The sequence below is a fragment of the Varroa jacobsoni genome, unplaced genomic scaffold, assembly GCF_002532875.2.
Source record: "Varroa jacobsoni isolate VJ856 unplaced genomic scaffold, vjacob_1.0 contig01150, whole genome shotgun sequence".
NCBI classification, from domain to species: domain Eukaryota; kingdom Metazoa; phylum Arthropoda; class Arachnida; order Mesostigmata; family Varroidae; genus Varroa; species Varroa jacobsoni.
In genome coordinates, this window is record NW_019214590.1 from 10872 (window position 1) to 32325 (window position 21454).

The 21454-nt window shown below is 42.6% G+C and overlaps 1 protein-coding gene across 4 annotated transcripts; it reads right to left on the bottom strand.

Moving 5' to 3' along the window:
- Positions 1-2150: 2150 nt before the first annotated feature.
- LOC111271864 (CKLF-like MARVEL transmembrane domain-containing protein 4) lies at positions 2151-21454 on the bottom strand. 4 transcript variants are annotated; one of them, XR_015315504.1, is made up of 6 exons: positions 9509-9708; positions 9013-9059; positions 7466-7776; positions 4832-4996; positions 4150-4308; positions 2151-3795 (listed from the first exon to the last, which is right to left on the bottom strand). XR_015315504.1 is itself a non-coding variant. In XM_022852877.2 (6 exons), exons 3-6 carry the CDS (start codon positions 7658-7660, stop codon positions 3703-3705), a joined length of 612 nt encoding a protein of 203 aa, XP_022708612.1. In that variant the 5' UTR covers positions 7661-7776; positions 9013-9059; positions 20148-21454; the 3' UTR covers positions 2151-3702. The 4 variants fall into 4 exon arrangements, 2 of the variants coding, with proteins under 2 accessions (XP_022708612.1, XP_022708611.1); XR_015315503.1 differs by lacking the exon at positions 9509-9708 and adding an exon at positions 9153-9241; XM_022852877.2 differs by lacking the exon at positions 9509-9708 and adding an exon at positions 20148-21454.

The window sequence follows — 21454 nt, forward strand, 5'->3', positions numbered from 1 at the left end:
TCGGGGTTTTATGCGCGGCCTCGAAGGCGCGTATACAGGTCAGACGAGCCAAAAGGACCGGATAGATGGAATCTGCCGGTATATCAAAAGCCTTGACGAAGCCAAAAAAAAGGCGGTTGGCAAGGTTGAACAGGGTCTGATGCGAAACTGCTGTGCTAAAAAAGCCAGTGAATCGGGCGGGAATGGTGACCAGGAGATGGATCCCGACTGGGGTAAGGCTTACCAATGGAACAGTCAGGGGTGGGGCATGGGCGACTTCGAGATCGGATTCGGCGGAGGCAAGATTAGCCAGGTGTGGATAAAGGCACACCAGGATGTTGAAAGAAACGACTCGACTGTAGTGGATTACAAATTAGAAAAGCAGAAAGAGTTAAATTCAATGTCGAGGAGATCCGCTAGTCAAACGATATTACCACAGAGTCATAATAGTAGCAACAACAACAATAATAGTTTGCAACCCGAGTTATACCCGAGAAGTCCTGTCTTTGTATGTAGTACCGAGAAAGTCCGACAAGAATCTAATGAAAGTACCAAGGAGAAAAGTGGCCGACAAACGGAAAAGAAAATTCTCGCCAAACCAATCTCAACACCGCAAAAATATGACAATGCTCTAGTTCTAAATCAGATTTACTCAACAACAGCAGTAGCAGACAATGCTACCAGCCAGGAGAACACTAGCACGCAGACAAATGCCAGAGCTGAACGGAAAATCGACCACCGGTTACCATAGGCCATCTGCTCAAAGGACAGCTCGAAGTAAAGAAATCACCAATAACCGGGATCAAGCAGCAACTGTTAATTATGAAATCGATTCGTGCTGGGAGTTCTCAGATGTCTAGATCCTTACATGAGTTCATGGTATGGTTTAGCTACATGGTAGTGGTAAGAAATGCGGCCAGCTCGATGAAGCTTATCTTAGAAAAGACGATGGAGCACACATAAACTACTACGTAACTACTCGTAAAGGGTTCTTACCGTCAAAGCAAACTACTGGTGGCTTCAGACGGAAAAAAAGCAGCCTATCACGACGTGTCGATTACGCGCGTTGATAGGTAGCGTGTATCTCAGGGAGCGAATCGAAAAGCTGGCTCAGTTGTTTACTAAAACAAATGAATTAGGCTAACGAACACAACTTACAGGTAACATGCCGGTTTAAAGTTACCCGCCAAAAAATCAGTACCGACTTTAGAATCTATTTTCATAAAAAAAAATCAATTACGAACGTAAAAATGCGTCTGTAACATTGAATCAAAGACCGAATGTCACAAACGATGGTATGAACCTCGCCTCATACGTTTATTAGATATGGTTTACGGTTTACTGTACATAATGATTAAACACAATCCGTAGCCTAGAAAATTGTACCACACGGCCTTAACGGCTAAAAAACAGTGGCCCTACTTGTACACAATATACAATCATTTATTACAACTTATGCAAAACCCTTAAAGAAATGCCATCGCTAGTAGCGAATACAACATTGGGATAATAGGAATCACATGAAAAGCGTATCACGACAAAATGACTTCGTTGGGCAGCGAAGGATGCTAACGAGAGTTATAGAAGAAGAAAAAAAAAACAAAGAAGTTCAACTAAATTAGGTTCGTTAGCTGCATGTATGTACTTGGTTTACTCTGTTTTTATCGTTACATTTTTGTTATATTGTGGACGTAGTTTCGTAGTTTTATCAGCGCGCAGTTGTAACGAAAATAAAATTACCAGATTATAATTCGAATTAAAATTTGGTATTCAGTGATCACAGGTACGGAACGAAACACAATATAATTCGCGTAGCCGAATAAGCTAGCGTTTTCGCTTGTGGAAAGTTGAACAGCTACTTCCTACAAAGGTTCAAAAGCTTCAACATGACGCACAAACAATAAAGGCCCACAAAGTAACTTTACTTTCTAGCTAGACTTAATAACTGCCCTCAGCCATTGTGAGAAGCTGATCGAAGGTCGAAAGTAATACATTCAGTAGTAAATCGTTAGAGGAAATTTTCAGCTGGGTTTGGCTTTTCGCCCAGCCGGCCAGCAGAGACAAGCTCTTTACGTGCCTTAACAAAATGGCCAGCATTTTTAAGCTGGACGTGAACACATGGTAAGGTTTGCACTCTATCGAAATGTATATGCTTTGAGAAAACTACGCTGTTCAATGACTGGGTACGTGTATCAATGACGAACTTTATTGTCTTTATTTTATGATGTCTTTTACATTTTCTGATAATGAACGTTTTCGAAAGTTATCCTGGTCCATAAGATAGCCAAGATATATTCTCTTGCTAGCTTGTCAAGTATCTATTACAATATCTACTGCAGATACCCTTATCGATCTGAGTGTTTGTGTCGCCGGTGCTCGGCAGACAGCCTGCACAGTTCATGCTTTGACAACCATGGCCAGTAGTGCACACGCTAGTAAGAACGCTGTTGGTTGCATACAGGTCGCTTTGTAACGGGAGGCAGTACCGTTCGAAAAGTGCATTCGACATGAAGATCCACAACGGTTCCAGTTATTATTTATATTTTAGCCGGGTGAACTTGTGTCACCTTGCACCAAACGATTTATTATGATACGTAATTTTGTAGATTCACGAAGATCTTTTAGTGATGGATTTATATAAGTAATTTTAAATGGAGGAAAAATAATAGCGTTGTGCCGTATGCACAATTTCGTGGAAGAATATTCTTCACTTGGTCTCTGAACTGCACAGCAGAGTTTGACTATCGGCTTCCGTACGTAGTACAAACGTCTGCTTGACAAGGTATCCGTTGATCGTAAACCGAAGCAGATTTTTAGAGCAACTACCATTCAAACAAGCCACATCTTGTTTGATCGGTAGCTCTATTGATTATTTAAGAAAAAAAAAATGGATCCGTTTCAAGTTAGCCATCGAACACTAAGATCCGTACATTGCTTTAAGCATGCGAGAAGTACTGGCAGTATTTCGGATAATCGTGGCTTAGCTACATACGCAATCGAACTTTGTTCGCTTTTTGTCCTGCGAAAACGTCATAACGCTAATGGTGTTAAGTCACAGGACCTAAAGCGCCTATTCAATCTGAGTTGTAGATTGGGAATGGCGAGGTCCGTATAGACTCTACGAAAGCAAGAATTAATATCTTCTGGTCATCATTCGATTTTCTAGGGCAGAATCCTCACATTAGATCTAATCCTGAGACTAGAGAAAAGTCTGACGTACTAAGCTCGCTAATCAGAAACAGAACAGACGCCATCGAAATCAACCGTTCTAAGTTGATTAATTATACGACCCTTTAAATTTGGATAAATCTCTTGAATCTGACAAATCCGCTCGTGAATGTGGATAATTTTCAATAGCATCATAAAGTGTACTCTCTACTTCAGACACGAAACGATGAATACACAACAGATAACCTTTACAGACGCTATAAGCCCGCTCTTAATCGTATCGCCTCTATGCAAACAATGGAAATCTCTTTAACGTTATCATGAGTAAACGGCAAGTGGTTAAAAATAAGGGAGCGCAACTCCTTTTAAATATTATACATTTGGTATTGAAAATTGTCAAAGGGGTATTTTGCTGGTCAGATACGAAGGCCAGAATGATGATGTTCCCAATAGGAGGGAGAATCAGGTTCCAACCACTGAAAACCAAGTGGAAAACCAGCCGCTAATGCAGTGCTAATCCGGGTGCCGTCCTATTAACCGTCATTCTATTCTGACTTATGACTGGGGGATGCTCGTCGGCGGTGGCATCGGCCTGGACGCTTTCCATTCGATAAACAGAAAGAACGTCCCCACTCCATAGGTGATCACCTATACAGAATCAGAAAACGAAAACAGCTAACTTATGAGTTTTGTAGAAGTCTTCTGATTTGATCGCTTGAGCCATCCAGCAATAATTAAGCGGTGAGCCTGGTCAAATATTTTTGTGTTTACCCTAAGTAAATCTTTTTATTCCGATTAGATACTGTCTCTACGTACGACGCAAATGTCATCACACAGAGTTTATTCAGTAGCTCAATTTGTGTGTCAGTATTCTCGACCATCTTATTAAACACTTATTTGTATACATCTAACATGTCGGTATGCCACTATACACGGGTAAGCGTTCGTGTGTGTGTCTGTAAAGAAAATTCTACGAGATATTTGCTATGAAATAACTTTTACCTGAAATACTCCAAAAACACCCGCAGCAACATATTGGTCACTTAGAGTTTGTGAGAAAAAATCACTTCGATAACGCCAATCGCTGCTTGTAGCCATAACCAACTGCAAGATGGAAGAAACCAACCAGAGGCAGCATGCACAGGCGGTATACACGCTCTCCTGCAATCAAGTAAAAAGGAAACGAACTATATTGGAATCGAATATGGTCATTTAACATTTCAATAAAGTTACCTGATCGTTGTGAGTAAATAAGGATAGAGAATTCGTATAATACCTGGTATCGGCAAAGCGTAAGGGGGGCGAGCTATGGTATCAGGCCAATCAAGATGGAAAACTAACATCAATAGAGCTTGTTGTAGTATCGGAAAACGTCAAAACATATCTCGACTAACTTCTTCTATTGATACAACTGGTCTCATAGATGAATACATGATCACAACCTTCATTGACCCAGCTACCCCAATGGGCCCATTTCGACCAGCTGAGTTTATTTTGCGTTCGCTTGATCTCATCATAACCTTATCGAAATGCAGTTTACAAGTCAAAAACATCGTATTTCTAATCTTTACAGCGTTACAAGTTTACGTGTGCTTTGTACAGTAACAGAGGCACTAGAGAAAGTGATATAATAGCAAGCTTTTTGCTCTATATTCTTATCTTTGTCTACTGAAGGTCTACTTACGGCAAACGACCATTCGATATTCGGTATATTTATGGATATGTGAAGAAGACGAGCCAACGATAGCAACGCTGTACCGCAGAACGTTACACCAGCTACAAACATGTAAAATCGAGCGAAACTGGCCAGCGCTGGAGAGCCGCATCCCAAACAGATTACTCCCAGCACCTAAAAAAAAAAACATTCAGACCAATAAACAACAATAAAATGGCAGAATCAACAATTTTCTTGCGTCGTCCCAGCATTATTTTTCTTGATTGACAACGGCGGCACGCGTATGTTCTCGTCTACGAGAACATTTCCAAGGGGGTACGGGGGAAAAATCGAGACATACGTTTGCCTTGCTGACCGTTTTTTCCCGTCGTATATTTAGTGCCGATAGGAACTGAATGTCGGTTACGAATGAACAGTGAATGGTTTTATTATGTATCATTCAATGCAGTATTGAACACCTGCTCAGTTTCATATATATCCATTGTACGCTATTCAGTAATCTTAGGAGACACATAACAGAAGAAGCTTTTGTTTAGTGGTGGCAAAGGTTTCTAAAAGAAAAGAACATTTTTCAAGTCGCTGAATTGAACGAAAATCGATCAGTGTTTGGCTAGATCCCGAAGAAGAGAAAAATTAGAAAAAAAAAAATTAGATCCTGATACCTGTATTGCAAAAACGGATTTTTCTCATTCAAGGATCATTATTTCACAAACAGATTTCGTTAACGTTTTATAACGAGCCTACATAGATCAGACAGATATTTACTCGCCTTCCTATTTCTCTTGATAGCTTTATTATAGACATGATTGTGGTTCGCTCAGTTGTCGTCTGTTGGCAAGGTTGCTGAACAAAGTCTGGCAACAACCTTCGTTGTCAAGCGGACCTTTGCCTTCTCCAATGCCACAGATGAGCCATTGTGTAGAACGTGGCATATACCGTAGATACGTTCTCTCAATACCATAATGCACCAGCCTCACCTCGGATCTGCTAGGTTTCGGTTGCATTTTCCACAACTGTAACTTTGCATGTCAACGGCAACGGTCGCTGGCGGCTTTCTCGCCTGTTCGTTTAATGGAGCAGATAACTGTTATAACTATAACAACTCAGACGAGGAGCAGTCGCATGCGAGGAGGCGTTTTACCTCGATTTAACGCGAGGCTGTGGAGCGAACCCCTCAGGGGAGCTCGTGTATCGCCAAAAAGTTTATCACTTTACCTATAATGATGAATGGAGGTTGAGGTGGAACGTAGGCGACTATCTATACCTCGCTTGTGCATGCTGGTTAAGCTAACAATTCTCTGCCTTTCAGTCGTTCCGCCCATTGGGTCTATAAGTGGTGACTCGGCTAAAGACGTGTTTGCGTGCGGCTCGCCCTGGTTACACATTCTTCATAGTGAAAATTAGTGTATCGCCTTTAAAATTTGAGCAGAGATCAGTTATTATTCAGCTTTTTCGCGTTGAACAAATATGACTGAGGTTTAAGGGAGCTTAAAATGCATTAAAATGGCTGAAAAAGCATTTTTAATGTGACCAGGTTTTTGATACAGGAACTGACGCGCGTTGGATATCGATCGCCACCTCTGTCCTATGAAAAAGGGCTTACGAAGCCCTTTAAGGCTCCCTAAGCCCCTTTTCACATTTTGGACTTTTCGGTTGTTTTGAGTCCCTACATTTTTAAAATTTGTGGCCAGCGAAAAATTTAGTTCCATAGAAAAAAGTAATATTTTTAAAACTACTAATGGTTGGTTAAAGTTCCGAATGAAAATTGTAATTGCGGTAGATGATTTCTATGTTAGATAATCATGATAGCCAAGAACGACACTTCTAATACTGCAAAACATTTAGTTGGCATATCTATCAGCTAAAAATAGGATATAAAACTGACTCTTGATTTAGACGCGCCATGCTAATACATTGTTAAGATGCTGCCGACGGTCAGATGATAGAAATAGTAATAGGCAAGGTTTAACTTTGATAATGATTCTATCCTAAATTACTGATTATTATGGGAGAAACTATCGAAAAAATTCTAAAATTTTCGTTTATGACACGCATGGCTAGTATTTTGCCTTCGGAAAGCTGAATGACTGACTGGTCGACCTTGCTGCTACGTCCAAGGAACCGTAGGAACTAATGAGGTACGGCATGCCACGAGGTCTTTTTAGCATGCACTACATCTGTTCTTGTGAAGAAGGCCCAATTCCGCTAGAATGGTCCTACCTTACGTTTGTCTGACTGATCGAACAATAAGAAATGTCTCGTCAATAGTGCGTATTTACAGCATGATAATGTCCACCCTAAACGTAGCAGTTTGCTTCTACTTGACTTAAAAATTGAACGATTGCTCAATCAAAAGCCAGTCTAAGCTCGCGCGTTGCATAGGAAGGACCTTGATCAGCGTAACTACTCTCGAAGAGGGTCACTTAAAATAATAGATCTTTTAGATTATTTCGACCATTGAACTAACTAGCTAACTACCTGTGAGAGTAGGCCTCAGTGGAACGTATGCCACTGAAACAGGCTAGAATCCGTCAATGCATAATTTAAAAATCAATAAGATATCCTCATACATACTATATATCGCAGTAGAATAAGAGCAACTTAGATAGAAGTGCACAATGTGCCTAAGCGCTGGCTTCTTACCAATTGTGTAATCTTCACCCATCCAGGTATTGTTCGGAAATAATCGAGATTCAAAGCAGAGAGCTGAACTACCGACTGGGCCGCCGTGTGCCCCTCCGGTAAATCTGTCTTGAGCGAGATGGAGGTCATTCTTGCTGAAACCGGCGGTTGCTGTTGGCCTCGCTGCATATTGAGAGCGTGTTCTCGCCCCGCCATTGCCTACCAATATGACCAAATAACAAGCGCTTGAGTCGAACCCCCCCCCCCTGAGGTTGACTCCGAGCAGAGATGATTTCGATGTCAGTAAGAGCGTGGATCTTAAAGCAGCTGACCTGAAAAAAATGGCGTAAACAATGATCTTAACTCACGTGTTACCTCAGCTTGTTGATCGCACTTTTGCGAACTCTCACTATATATATATATATATATATATATATAGATAATATAGAACACATGATTGTGTTATATGTTAATCTTTTCGGATTCCTGCGGGAATTTTGATTACCCTAAAGATTCTTATGTAAGCCTCCTCTAAGCCTAATGTAAGCTTACACACTGTGATGAAGAAGGCTCAATGACGCGTTAGCCTGCTTACGTTACTTGGAAGCAGCAAAAATCGTCTTCCAGCGTTCGTTCCATAGTGTTAATCGCATTTGGGCATTTCGTGGTAAAACGTTTGGTCGGTACGGATTGGGACGGTCATTAAAGATCCATGGATGATTTTTTTAAAGTGTATAAGGCAGATATACTGTCGTGGTTGATTTTCTGACCACATAATCATTTGAGGATACATAAGTTAGTTTACGTTAATCTACCCTTAGCGACGCCTGGCTTAATTGACAAGTGATAACAGGATGGGTGCAAATAACAGAACTCTGTTCGGCTGAATTCAGTTAGCGGCTTTCGTATATCTTTTCACATGTACCTTATAAGCGACCTTCGTTTTTTTATGCATTAGTAGTTATTTAGTTGATGTGCACAGGTCCTAGAAACCACCCATTTTTAGGTCCAAAATAAATGGGCTTGTTCCCATTGGGAGTCTAACCGAAGCGCGTCTTGCTAGTTTTCTTTAACGGACCGCCGAAACAGCGTAGCAACCGTACAAGCAGCTATTTGACCTGATACTTATATGATTCTCCCAATGAGTCACTACATCTCAACTGAAACCTTCTATTCTAAACAGTTTCAGCCAATACGACCTACACACGACATCATGTTTAAAGGACGATCGCCAAAAATAAATTTTCTTGTCATGCCTAGAAACAACTACCAGAATAACGTACGTATCGTTAACGTATAGATGCCAAGTGGGCACAATTGCCCCAACACGAGTAGTCAAAAACGGTTAATAATCGCGTAAAAACTAACACACTTGCTAACTAGCTATACACTAACGTTACTGGCGTATTTTCTTCTTATAGCAATTGGCATAAAGTCAAAGTTTAGGTTTGAAACTTTAATAATCCATGTGTATATGATCTTTTCGTCTTGGGTTCATTTTAAATATTAGCATGTTTATCATAAAATATATATTTCTTAGTCAGCTTGGTCAAATTGATTCGATTTACCAGCTCAAGTACATTTCTGGGTTGGCCTGGGTCGTAGTAAGGCGGCTCTGTAACCAAATGAAATCGTTTAGCTACGCACACAAACGTACACATTTAAAAGAGTCTGTCTAAGCAAATATTACGAGTCTATAGGCACTTACGGGCATATGTGTATAGGCTTCGAGACGGGTGTCGTAATGAAACGGTCAACGTATCAGTATCAAGAGTATTTTAGACTGCCAAAACAGCTGTGGCCTGCGTCGGTATCCACTATAAAAATACTCAGTGATCTTGCGATCATATCAGTTTTATTTCTATGGTAAGTCTGTGCTGAAAATTTGCATTTTGGTTATACGTCACAAAAATGACGGAACGAATTTTTTGAAAACGGTTCCACCATCCAACAAGGCATCAGTGAGCTGCGTGTCAGACGAAGGCGATCCTTTACGCTTGTCTGTGCTGATTCAGATTAGTTGAGCTGCAGAGTCTGTTTCTCAAAGTGAAATTTGCTACTCACCGACCGCTGATACCATTTTTTGCCACTAAACAAGAGTATCTATTTGATCATTGATCAAAAAGGAGAACTTCTAAAATCAATATTGCTGTTGGGTTTTGCTTCTTGCTTGAAGAAATGCTTGGGAATTAGTAAAAGCTTTAGAAGGTGCTAGCATGGCCTCGATCGCTGAAGCGGACGCATGTGGTGCAGCCTGTTACTGATGCTGGCCCTGTCTACTTTCGCAGGACTCCTCGAATCTACGAGCAGACTGGTCCAAACAGATGTCGGGCAAAGTCTGCTTCATCCTTTTAACGCATGTTTATTTATGGTTGAATAGGGAGTTTACAAAATATAAGCTAGATTTGCGAAATCGTATAGGCTTCAATGTGATAAATTCATCAAAGTCGTGTGTATCAAGCGAAATTTTACCTATCATCTTACAATATGGATTCATCAATGTTTCTACCTTTTTACATCAATATATAAAAACATTCCCATGCAAATTTCGCGAAAATCAACAATGAGGCCAACATTGGTACTTGGCCGTTCCATATTTTATCGTGTAGAAATTGTTATTGCAATAGGTACGACTGAAAATAGACACACTCGTGTCTTTACAGACAGCCCGGGTAAATTTTCACTTTGTGCGTTGAATAAAACGTGACGAAATATTTTCCCCGAATAACCAGCCCAAAATTACCCTGGTAACGTTCCGCATAACCTAAGCGAAAACGTCGAACGTCAGTAGCTGCTGAAAGGGAAGCATTTCGTTGAGGCCGCGTCATATTGATGACGCTGACGTTTCGCGTTCGACGCTAGAAATGTACGACAGCGGCAGCCGGCCAATGAATGACAACAGTCAGAATGACTATCGTAACATAGATAATGGTAACAATTAGCGATTGTAATATAAACATGACTTTATTTATACTGAAATTAGCTTTATGTTTATTACCACATTTAATATTAGCCATACCTCATCGTTGCCCCGCACACATTGACGGTAATTGCCGCTGTTTAAATATAGTATTATGAAACGTATCACTCTAACTGATATTACGCGATCTATATACGTGTCGCCGCTACCAGCAACAGTGAAAACACTTAAGTGCAAACATTCTATGGGGGTAACGAATTACCGAGATATGTTACCTTTAATACTAGATAATGCGAAATCATGCAATATTTGCCGGTCCGGATAAATCGGCGAGGTAAATTCGAAAGGTTGGTAACTGATTTTCGTATTGTTTGATGAAAAGTTTGGCTGGGAAACTTCAAAGCTTCGACGTGACCCACATGTATGTAACAAAATAGCGAACAGGTCATATGGCTACTGTCTATCTACATGTAATGGAAGAACAGCGTAGACGTGAATGCGGAACAATTTTACCTGAAGTATTTGTAGTTACCTATAACGTCGCGCAGCAATCTTTAGACGGTGTTCTACTATTAAATCTATTCTAATTATGCGTTATCAGTTATTCTAATGCTGAACGTTCTTCAATTAATATTTTACCCATGAAGAGCATCTTCATCGCTTCCCTGCCTATCATCAATAGTGTCTCCCCGTACTTGGCTTTCTAGAAACGGCATTTTTATACCCATGATTCACCGATTGACAACCAGCGAACGTTTCAATACAGTTCAGTTGCCGCCGACGCAACGAAATTACGTATAATTCTCTTTCTTCGGATGTTCTTCTTTCGGCCAGGCCGACAACGGCGCGATTCCTAATAACACACTCCACCGTTAACACGAGTGTTAAGTCGCCTTTCGTATGTTTGCAGTACGATTCGTATAGGCATTCACGTCAACTGAAGATCATCCGGTGTTAATGGTTCCTGTTTTTTGACGATTTGTCGGGTTGCTTTATTTACCTTTGACAAGAAAGCCGTACGGTAGCCAATTGCGAAGTACCAACGACCAGCCAATTGTGAAGTCGTATGTCGTCGCGACGTGTGCCGACGCCGCCGGATTGTTGGACTCGTAAGAGAGTTTTTAAAGAAAGCTTGCCTGTTTATCGAACGCCAGACTCGCCCTCGTCTCATTTATAGCGAAGGGCCGACCTTCAACGGGCCAACACTGGTGAAGTTTGCCCCATTCCAAACACGTAACTACTCACTATTACAGGGATGGCTATAAGTTGATGGCCGGAAAGACACTACCGCTACGGCCGAGATTGCGTACCTCTGAAGGCTGCCGGCCACTCAGCGCGGGAAAAGAAACGACAAGGATGACGCATTGGTTCGTGTTGATGGGCGCTGTAGCTCAGAGTTTTGAGTTTGGCCGCTTACTGCAGACAGTCACAATGAGGCGCGTATGAGAAAGCAAATAGACATGAAGATGGACCAACTGAACAAGAAACGAATATCTGAAAACAGAGTGATCCCCTGATTAAGTCTGCGTTCGATATGTCCATCTGTGTGCGTGATAGTAACGATTCCTGTACAGAGGCGTGTGCAATATCTTATATTTTTTTCCTCAGACTTAAGTATACAGTGGTATCGTAGAAAATTTAGGAGGAAGGACGCCGCGGAGTAAAAGAATAGCGATTCTTCGGTAGAGCCGAATATAATCACAACGTTATCGGCAAACATTTTTAGGAACATTGGGTTATTATGCTGCTAAGATAGCGCAGGAGAATGGTAACTGGTTATTATGTTGTTACCAAACGTTGAACCTAAGAATGAGGTCAGCGTAACGCTGTCAGCACTTTAATAAAAGCATAATTTTTCATTCTTATGAAAACTTCCGACAGATGATGGCCGCCAAAATCTTCTACCTCAACTATCATTCAAGATCAGTTCAAACTAGAAACCGATAGAAATGATAGAAACTCGTAAAATTTTCCACCGTCTTTAATAGAGCGTAAAGTTACCTCGAGACTGTTAACCCTGAATTTCTAATTATTGCAGCCCTTCTTCGCTATAGAAGACTGAGTGAATGATTTGATCGCTACATTTTGAAGATCACCTTTTTGCTTATTACTCGAAAATTATGTTAGCGCTGCGGCCGTTATCGGTTGTCGTATATATCGGCACAGATCCGATACATCGATTTGCTATACTAATTGTTTCAAACTATACCGCCATTAAACATTGCGTTGTTGGCAACATAGGCCTCACAGCCTGTTATTAGGAAAAAGAAGATATACATACGATAGCAGAACTCACCGACTAGCCAAGCAACAAATTCCGAAGATTATGTACCAAAAGTCACATTGTAATCAGCTTTACATGGCTGCCATTAAACAGCATTTATTTGGATCGGCTTAGACCGCGTTGCTGCTAATAATTTTGTTTTCTTCCAGCTGTTGCGAGTCGCTATCAAATTCGCGATCGGCGACGTCTGGCAACGTCTGAAGCGTAGGCGGACGTCCCACATCTCCGACGCCGGCTGCCTAGGGGCAATAGCATGTGTGCGTTTATGTGCATCGTATGGTAATTGCATGCCTCTCATGATGAACACTGCAGGATCAGTAACTGTAATCAACGAAGATTTGTTATACCAGCTGCTAGAGACAGCGTCGATTCGTCGTTGCCCTATCAGAAGATTAGACCGCCGGACGTCAAAAGCTTTGCACATTAATGGCTGTAGCATGAAGTACTGGGAATACAAGGAATTTGAAACTATTTTTATCTCTCTTTTTGTTAGTGGAACGGCGCGATGACCCAAAACACGCAGCACTAGTCCTCGATGAACTGGGGGGTTTCGACGACTTCACAGAAACAAGACAAAAAGACGGAATTGCCAGAACGAAGCGGTTGCACGATGAATAGAGGGTATTGCGTATTCATTATTACGGATATGTTGTCCTTGGCGAACCATATAAAGGTTTCTTGCTTCAATTTGCTTCTTTTTTTAATGTTCCAACATTGACTATCATATTATGTTGTGTTTTGTCAAGTATATAGACTAGAAACAAGTGGATAAGCTGGCCGGCGTTCCGTACTTCTATTTTGTGACGATGCTCAGGAAGATATAATGTGTCGACATTGCCAAATATTTTTATAGTAATAAAGCTCGTGATACCGATAAAAACCGTAGCCCCACTTAAACCTCTACTGCACGAAATTAATTAGTAACAAAGAATAGACCGCAATTAATACCAGTTAACTGTATAGCATTGCGCGTTACGACGATATCCCGTTTGCAGTAAGTTGTCCATGAATGCGAAAATAGGACAGTGCTAGCGTACGTAAGCAAAAACCGGTTCTGGCTATTTCTTAATAACCTTTTCCTAAATTTGTCCAATATCATAACAAACACACAACAGATGTTCTAGCTAAAACGGGCTTCAATAGGTAATTAACTGTTATGCTAATGAGAACTTCCAGTTTCGACTCATGAGTCGTTATATAGGAAAGGAGTTCATTTTCACGTTAATGAGCATTACTGCACAACCATCATTCATGCTCTTATTAGATGAGACCTTCTGGCGCTGCCCTATTTGTTCCTGATCGTGGCTTCAGGAACGGTGATGCTGTTAACGGGGCATTCGTGCGCTAAATCCTCATTTGATGACGAGTAAATTTTCTTCCGTAACGCCTCCTACCTCTGACGTAACAAATAGCTGAATGTTATGAAATATATATTCATTGTTGTTACCCCTACGCTCGATTAATAGCTATCTGCTTCAATCGAGGGGTTGCAGGCAAATGAGGGCAAGGGTCAAAGGTGCGGTGTAACGATAAGGGTTTACTAGAAACAAGTGGAAACAAGTACCTCACCCCGCACGACGTCACAATTGACGATGACTGCAATTAATACGTAACTATCATTTTGTTGTTATTGTTCTTGCCGTTGCCTTGATTCTCGCTTTTAACAAATCTGCACTTTTTTCTGCCATGTGCAATTAATAATAAACCAATCTCCACTGTAATAATCTGACTTTAACCGAAAAAAGCCCAATTCGGACTTCACCAACAGTGTCAGAGATGATTTCTCTTCGAAACCACGACTAACTTAACAGAGGCCGTCAACGAAAACGGCCACGCACGTCTGATAACGCCAAATGTGCGCCATGACCGGCGGTCCCGTCATGCTATAAGATTAGTGGAGCGTATATATGAATTAATTTCTATCAATTGGTAGACATTCTAGGTCGGTTTGATTTGTCGTAGGCCCTTTATTTTTCTTTCCCTATCTTTCTAGGCTCGTTGTTCCGTTCTGTGTGTCTCAGTCGATTAGAACGCCGTCCTGAGCCGATCGCCATAACCACGAACGCCTTGAGCAGTCAATTCACTTTCAGGTCTATATCAGTTGTGCGAATTGTATGCCTATCTCCCGTGGTAATGGCGATTCTCACGTCCGATAAGTGAGCACTCGTAAGCGAAGATTAACGCCAGGTGGATCTGCCCCTATGGATAATTGTTTGCTCTAACGAAATGCGTGGAGTGCCAAGATGCAACCGCGAGCAACTTGCGTTTCGAGCGTAAGCCCTATACAACCCGCCGTGTATTTTCTCGGATGTTCTTGCTGACGTTGAGTTCATCTTGCTAACGGTGTTACTGTTCATCTGAGTAGATCTCGTTCAGCTTATGCGGCCTCTGCAACTGGTTTAATTGTTGACTTCAGCTAAGCACAGCTACGGCTTTTACAACGGCCGCCACTACTATAAGTAGCATAGTTGTACGTCAACGTGTCCGTCCGAGCATCTGGCGTTTGGGCACATCGTCTCTGGCAGCAGCAGCAGCATGTTTCTGATTAACAAACATTAACGTATGTAACGTCACTTGCAACCGTTGACGATTTGCTTGCTGCATTTCGCTCTAGACGCGCTGTGTCGTCTGCAGATAGAGGGAATTGCGAAAGCAATAAACACACGATTGAGCGTCAAGACAATGCAGAATTCAATGTTGTGACATTCGGCACCGCCGGGCTCAATTCAGACCGTACCCTTCAAGTCGCGCCCGGCAGCACGTACAGCTTCAACGAGAGAAAGGCAAAAAGGCGACACAGTGACCAGGAGACCTGCATCTACGAGATCCATGATCATTTGCGGGTCCCTAGCGGCAATGGTCGCTAAATCGGCGTCGGCTCCACGACGGGTGCCGCTGGTTGGGCTTCCGTTGTTCCAACTATGTGTGTGCACCTATAATACGACAACCACTACAAGCTACGATTAGCGCCAGTCTGACAACGGTTTCTGCTGTTGCCTTTGCTTTTGCGTAGCCTGTTCCGGGCTCGCATCACGGATGCGTGGACGGACGCTCAGCCGCTACAGTGGCTCCGCCGCGCAACTGCAGCGGATGGGCAGAACAAAGTCGACACGAAACGCTCTGCTTGGCGCAGGTTTACAGCCGCCACAGGAAACCCGTGTGGCTAGACCTCCAGAGCGTAAAATTAGCAGCACTAACGTCAATTGACCTGTCTATGGTGACGGCCTAGTGGAAATTGGCGGTTGTGGACTGCACAAGATGACGCCCTAGTGAACAGTGCAAGACAAGACGCCGTGGGTCTGGTCGAGCAGTAGCGGAATAACGCAGAAACTGATAGTGTTAAGAGTAAGCATCTGAGACGGCGTTGACATACAAGCACAGATGCGTAAGGTGTGGACGGACGGCACCGCAAAGAAGCGTTCCAGCAGGAAAAGTGGTTCAGCGACAAGGCCTTCGACGCCTGAATGCATTTAGCCTAATGTATTAGAAAATATAGTTCAGAAGATAGAACGGAACGGGGGATGCACAGAGAAATAAGACTGAAAAATGGAACGCAGGAAGAACGATATTTTCACTTATACCGTACTTCCTCTAACTACTTTATTTGTGGAGATATAGGTGTTAATTTTACATAAGTAGATTGTTGTGCCCGTTGGTGTGTCTGCAAGCAGAAGCCAGTACTGAAGATAAATAAATTGAAAAGTTTTGTAGAAACTCCTCAGACATCCTTTATTGGTGACACACTGGTAATACGGCCGTTGTATGGTAGTTTTCCGGGGTTCAGTAAAATCTGGCTGGCAAGTTGACGGCACTAGCAGATTTACAATGTACCATAACTACTACAACAATACGCACGTAGTGCACGATGTACCTACTACATACAAAAAAAAATGGAGCGGAGTGTAGCTTGTTTTAGAGAGATTAATAAGCTGGCAGGAACTTCTTTGCAATGAAGAATAATTGGTCTACACTTCCTAAGAGATTTTAACTTTCCCTATACTATATACAGCCCTAACTGTCATATATTTAGCGTTTCATCTTGTCACGATATGATGAAATCGTCTTAGACTACAGGCAGAGCTGCGCGCACGATAATTTATTAAGTTGGATTTCTTATTATAACGAATTGCTGTCGTAGTCTGTGTCTTTCTGAAGAAACGATTCTTATCTATCGCTAACTACCCCTCACAAATTGGGGCAGTTATAAATAGATAGAGGGCTATTGTATTGGCTACTTGACACAACATCCACAAGCTCACCATTCGAGACTGACATATTTATGGTGCCCTGGCTATTTTTCTATCGGCACAGCGTAGGTGCTATAGGTGGCTGTATGCGTGGCTTTGCTTTACGGTGCAAAAAATACAAACAAGATTATATATATATAATATATATATATATATATATATATCTGGTAGTAGTTATAGTTGATTTTCTGCCATAGCAACGCACCATAGTCAGAAAAAAATGCAATTATAGAAAAGGCTTGCTAACCACCATCGCCGCAGACAATGAACTGCTTCTGCAGAAGCAGAAGTTTGCTGGGCCATTTCAGCTTCTGCTGTTACTGCTGCCGCTGTTTGTGACCAGCGACGAAAAGAAGGGAAACGGATCAAAATGTTCCGAACACTTTTGCACAGTTTCGGCTTCATATTCGAACTTGGTCTACCTCGGATAGAACTTAGCTAAAGCAAAAATCGTATCTGTTTACAGCTGCGCGTATGACCGAAAGTCATTCATGGCAGTAGATTGAATATGAATCGACATTATGAATGAAGCAAGCGTTCGAGGAAACAGGGTTTTGATAAGTCTTTATAAATCCGTAGATTATCTTAAACACAAGAGACTATTACGGAATAGGTGCAGCGTTATCTTGGGGCTATGTTGTTGGTACATTTACCATTAATGTATAACGGGCGTTGCAAAACAGCTTTAATCGTAGAATAGGTATCCACCGTGTGGATAAAATACCCTAAAAGGATCCGATTCATTGACGGTCTGCGTGGCACTGTCTCTCCATGGACGCATTCTCTACAAATCATGTTGAACCATGAAACGATTCTACCTGATAAGTGGGGCACGTAAGAGGAACGCGGATGCTTAACATAGGTTTTTGACAACGAAGACAAATGTACAGACCTAACGACGTTTTTGTGAGGCTTGATTACGAATCCGAACAAAGTTAAAACTTCCTGTTCGAAAGATGATTATACTATCAACAACACCCGCCTTTAGTCTTTCAGGCAGCAGGTTTTGACAGACATATTTGGTTTAATTAGTCTTCAACGTAGGTAAAAATAACAGAACGAAGCTTCCAAGTAGTACTATATTAATACCCACAATAAATCCAGCCAGCTGTTGTTATCTGGGCCACGAAATCACTCGGACCACCATATGCCTACAAACTATACCTGCAAACGACCGCTCATTGCTAAGTTATCTTATGAAAATACATATAGAGCCTCCTTTATGTAATCAACAGATTAATACTGCATATACATGTAGTAAAGATTTCATCATTTTTATCATCTATGCGCAACCTATAGGTCTCAGTCTCAGCCTATGAGTTGTTGCAGCCATAGCCGATGTGGCATTCAGTTCGATAAAACCGGCCGGGATCTTGCCAACGCATACAAATAACCGTACATTACTAACGTAGACTGGTGATTGGAACCCGACCGTAAGCGAATGCCGCGCACTCGCTGGTTCTATTTATAATGGAACAGTTCCACAATGTAGTTCTATGACCAATTCGTCTTTCTTCCGGCATTTCAGTTGTGCTCCAGGAATAGCTTTCGTGGCAGCTGTAGTAGTCAGTGGCTCGCAGATCAACGTTTTGCATCTGCCACTCGGACTGCATCGCTCCCCGGCAGCCATCTCTGATGGCAAAACCATGATCCGACGTTTTACCACAGGGAGAGGCGATCGCCCCCCAAAACGTTTGTTTGGCTGGTGATGCGACCGTGTGGCTACCGCTTCCCGCTGCCCTCTGGATTGCAGTGGCTTTTGCCGGCCACTTAGTTGCTGAAACGGGCTAACATTATCAGCTAAGTTTATCCCCTAATGAGTCTCGGGGAGTAGATGTGGTGGGAGTTGCGGCATAAGACTGCCAATTGTTCAGAGTCGCTGTCGTCTAGATTATGGTGGCATGGCAAAAAGCTCCAACAACGGGTGCTAGATAACCTAGATTAACGACATTTCAGTTATCACTTAGATACCATCTTTGCCAAAACGACATTTGCCAAACTGCACGTCGTTGGCCGGCGGAACAATGAAGCTGCTCTATAGGTGGCGAACAGCTATGGAGCTAACAATCATATTTGCGCCGGAACTAGCGACACCTTATTACCACTGAAAATTAGCGGAAATAACTACGGTTTGACGGTGCCGCCCAGACCCTAGCTAATATCCTAGTTGTCTTCGTTGGCCAAGGCCGAAATTTGCTACATCAGCATTCGACCGTTCCCAGAGCTGATACCTGAATAAACAGTGTAGAACGATGAAACCATACACACAGTACAATCATGCAACAACATTGTAATCTACGTGTAACATACGGCAGGATGGAAACGAAGTGCAGCGCCACGCGGACCACTTACCAAGCTATCATGGCCATATAGCCAAGCGCATTTACTCCGTACAGCGTCTGTGCCCAGCACCGATCAATACGGAAAAGGCGATTATATTACTTGTAATGATACTAGTACATCTTGATCAATTTACATATGGGTGCGATGATACGGAACAATCTTTTGAGAATAAATTTGGTCTGTAGATTGAGGTGTTTGTCCAAGAGTTGCCTTATTGAGGGAATGATGAAGTTGCACGGTTCTTTTTCAATCGGTACACGTTTTCGCGCCCCCTGTTTCAGTGCGCCTACCCAGTTGTTATATTATAACAATTCGTCTAGTCGCGCTTTTGCTTTATAGTCGATTTTCGAAATAGTCGCAGCGTATAATCTATCCACCTGTCGACGCGTTTGCGGATCCTCGAAACAGTCGAACCAAAGGGATTTATAACATGGATTTACGACAGGCATAGATGGAACAGATACTTGTCGCTTGATCCAAAGATGAGAGAAAATCAAAGGATATTCTATTGCCAGCGCTGGTCTCTATAGAAATGGGATTGTTTTAACAGAAGAACCATGTGTCATTGATAGATTACTCCACATTGTATCGTATCGATTGATTTGGACGTCGTAAAGCGATCTCCTTGAGACTTATTTTCTTCAAAGGGAATTTAATTAAAGGCTTATTATAGAAACAAAGCTATGGAACGATGCACAGCGTACTTCGATCCGTTCTGCTATATGCTATTGACTGTCGAATGAAGGGGTCCACGTTCGCTTCGGCGCGACGATATCCATAGATATAATAGATGAGCGTCAATATTGCAAAAACACTTGTGCAAACCCTATTCAAATGGTGACCGCCTACCTGGTCACTGTGGTAGAGCAAGCATTGCTTTACCAGCTAAATTGAATTTGGTTACGTTACCTGCGTTTCTGCGTTCCTTCCTCCCTTCCTTTTCTGAACTTATTCTTCTGCTGTATTTGTCACTGTCGAACAGTACACAACTTTTCGAAACTGCTATTCTTCAAACTTCGTATTTCGTTACTAACTTCACTAGAGGCAAATTTTTCAGACCTTTTCCAAAAAGCATCAGTGCAAGTTTCTCAACTTCGTTTCTGTTTTACGTCCTTATTGTGTTCAGGCTAGAGCTGACCCCATCGATGTCCCGTTATAAACGGACTCCAAAGATCGCTCCACTCAACTTTCCGCTCCGCTAGCATCAACAACATCGGTATGGCAAAGACTGTAACTTTACGTAGCCCGTTTTACGGCCGTTACAAGGCCTTCCTTTGCTGTTATTGCTGCTGCAGTTCTATCAGGGAACTTGTTTTGTCCGGGCAGACAGGCGACATCCAGCGAGCACGCACTGCCACGCGACTCACTCGCTAACTGTCTTCGGTGCTCCTTATTACTCATCCAAACACTCGGACGTTACTCGAATGTCGGTTGCTTGTCATTGGACGTTCGGTGCGCATATATCAACTATCTGCAATAGTACCAAACAGCACGAGCAAGTAAAAGTGCATAGCAGAGGACCAAGGGGGTCACCACTGATCAATGGAACACTTGGAACATTTGTGAGTCAGCAGTTGGCGGCGCCGACAGCTGAAGTTGTCGTTGCTGTCACTAACGCTGCCGTCGAGTTGTGTTTTGGTAACGAAAAGGCTGACACTGATCTGCTGCAACTTCCCTGCCCGTGCAGCAGTCGGCTTGTGACTCCGCTGACGAAGGCAACGGCGTGTGAGCAGTGGTTTTTCGGCGGCGGGGTTTTCGATGCCTCTCTCAATGGGCCCGTTCTATGATCGATGAACGTTATTCCGCTTTTTCAGTACAAACACTTTCTTCTTGTTATTCCACCGTCTGTCCGCCAACTGAACTAGCCGGCTTAGTCGACAGCAAGATAGCGCCGCTGTGGTAAGAAGATCTGTTTCGGTTGTTGCTCCAGTAGTGCTCCGTGCTCACCCGCTGTCGCCGTCATCGCCGCCAGTGTTGTTGGCGGACGTAGGCTCCAGTGCAAAAGTAACCACAGGCGAGTAGCGAGCCGTTTGCAGTGGCGCTCCGACAAAAAACCGAAGACTCTTTCCTTCCTTCTGTGGCCAGCTCGATCGCTTGACCGTGCGCTTATCGAGTTTTTCCGATGGCAAGAGCCAAGAACCGCGCTAGGGCAGTGCAATGGAGCAACGGCGATGGTGGCGCCCGCCAGCGGCATCTAACAAAGACGGACGTCGCCA

What these genes read in the sequence shown, in the direction of transcription:
- LOC111271864 (XM_022852876.2), bottom strand. Translation starts at nt 7,660, where the DNA reads ATGGCGGGGCGAGAACACGCTCTCAATATGCAGCGAGGCCAACAGCAA. An exon ending in GGGTGAAGATTACACAATTG is followed by an intron (nt 4,997 to 7,465) that starts GTAAGAAGCCAG and finishes TTTTTTTTTTAG; the next exon opens with GTGCTGGGAGTAATCTGTTT. An exon ending in GTGTTTTTGGAGTATTTCAG is followed by an intron (nt 3,796 to 4,149) that starts GTAAAAGTTATT and finishes GATTCTGTATAG; the next exon opens with GTGATCACCTATGGAGTGGG.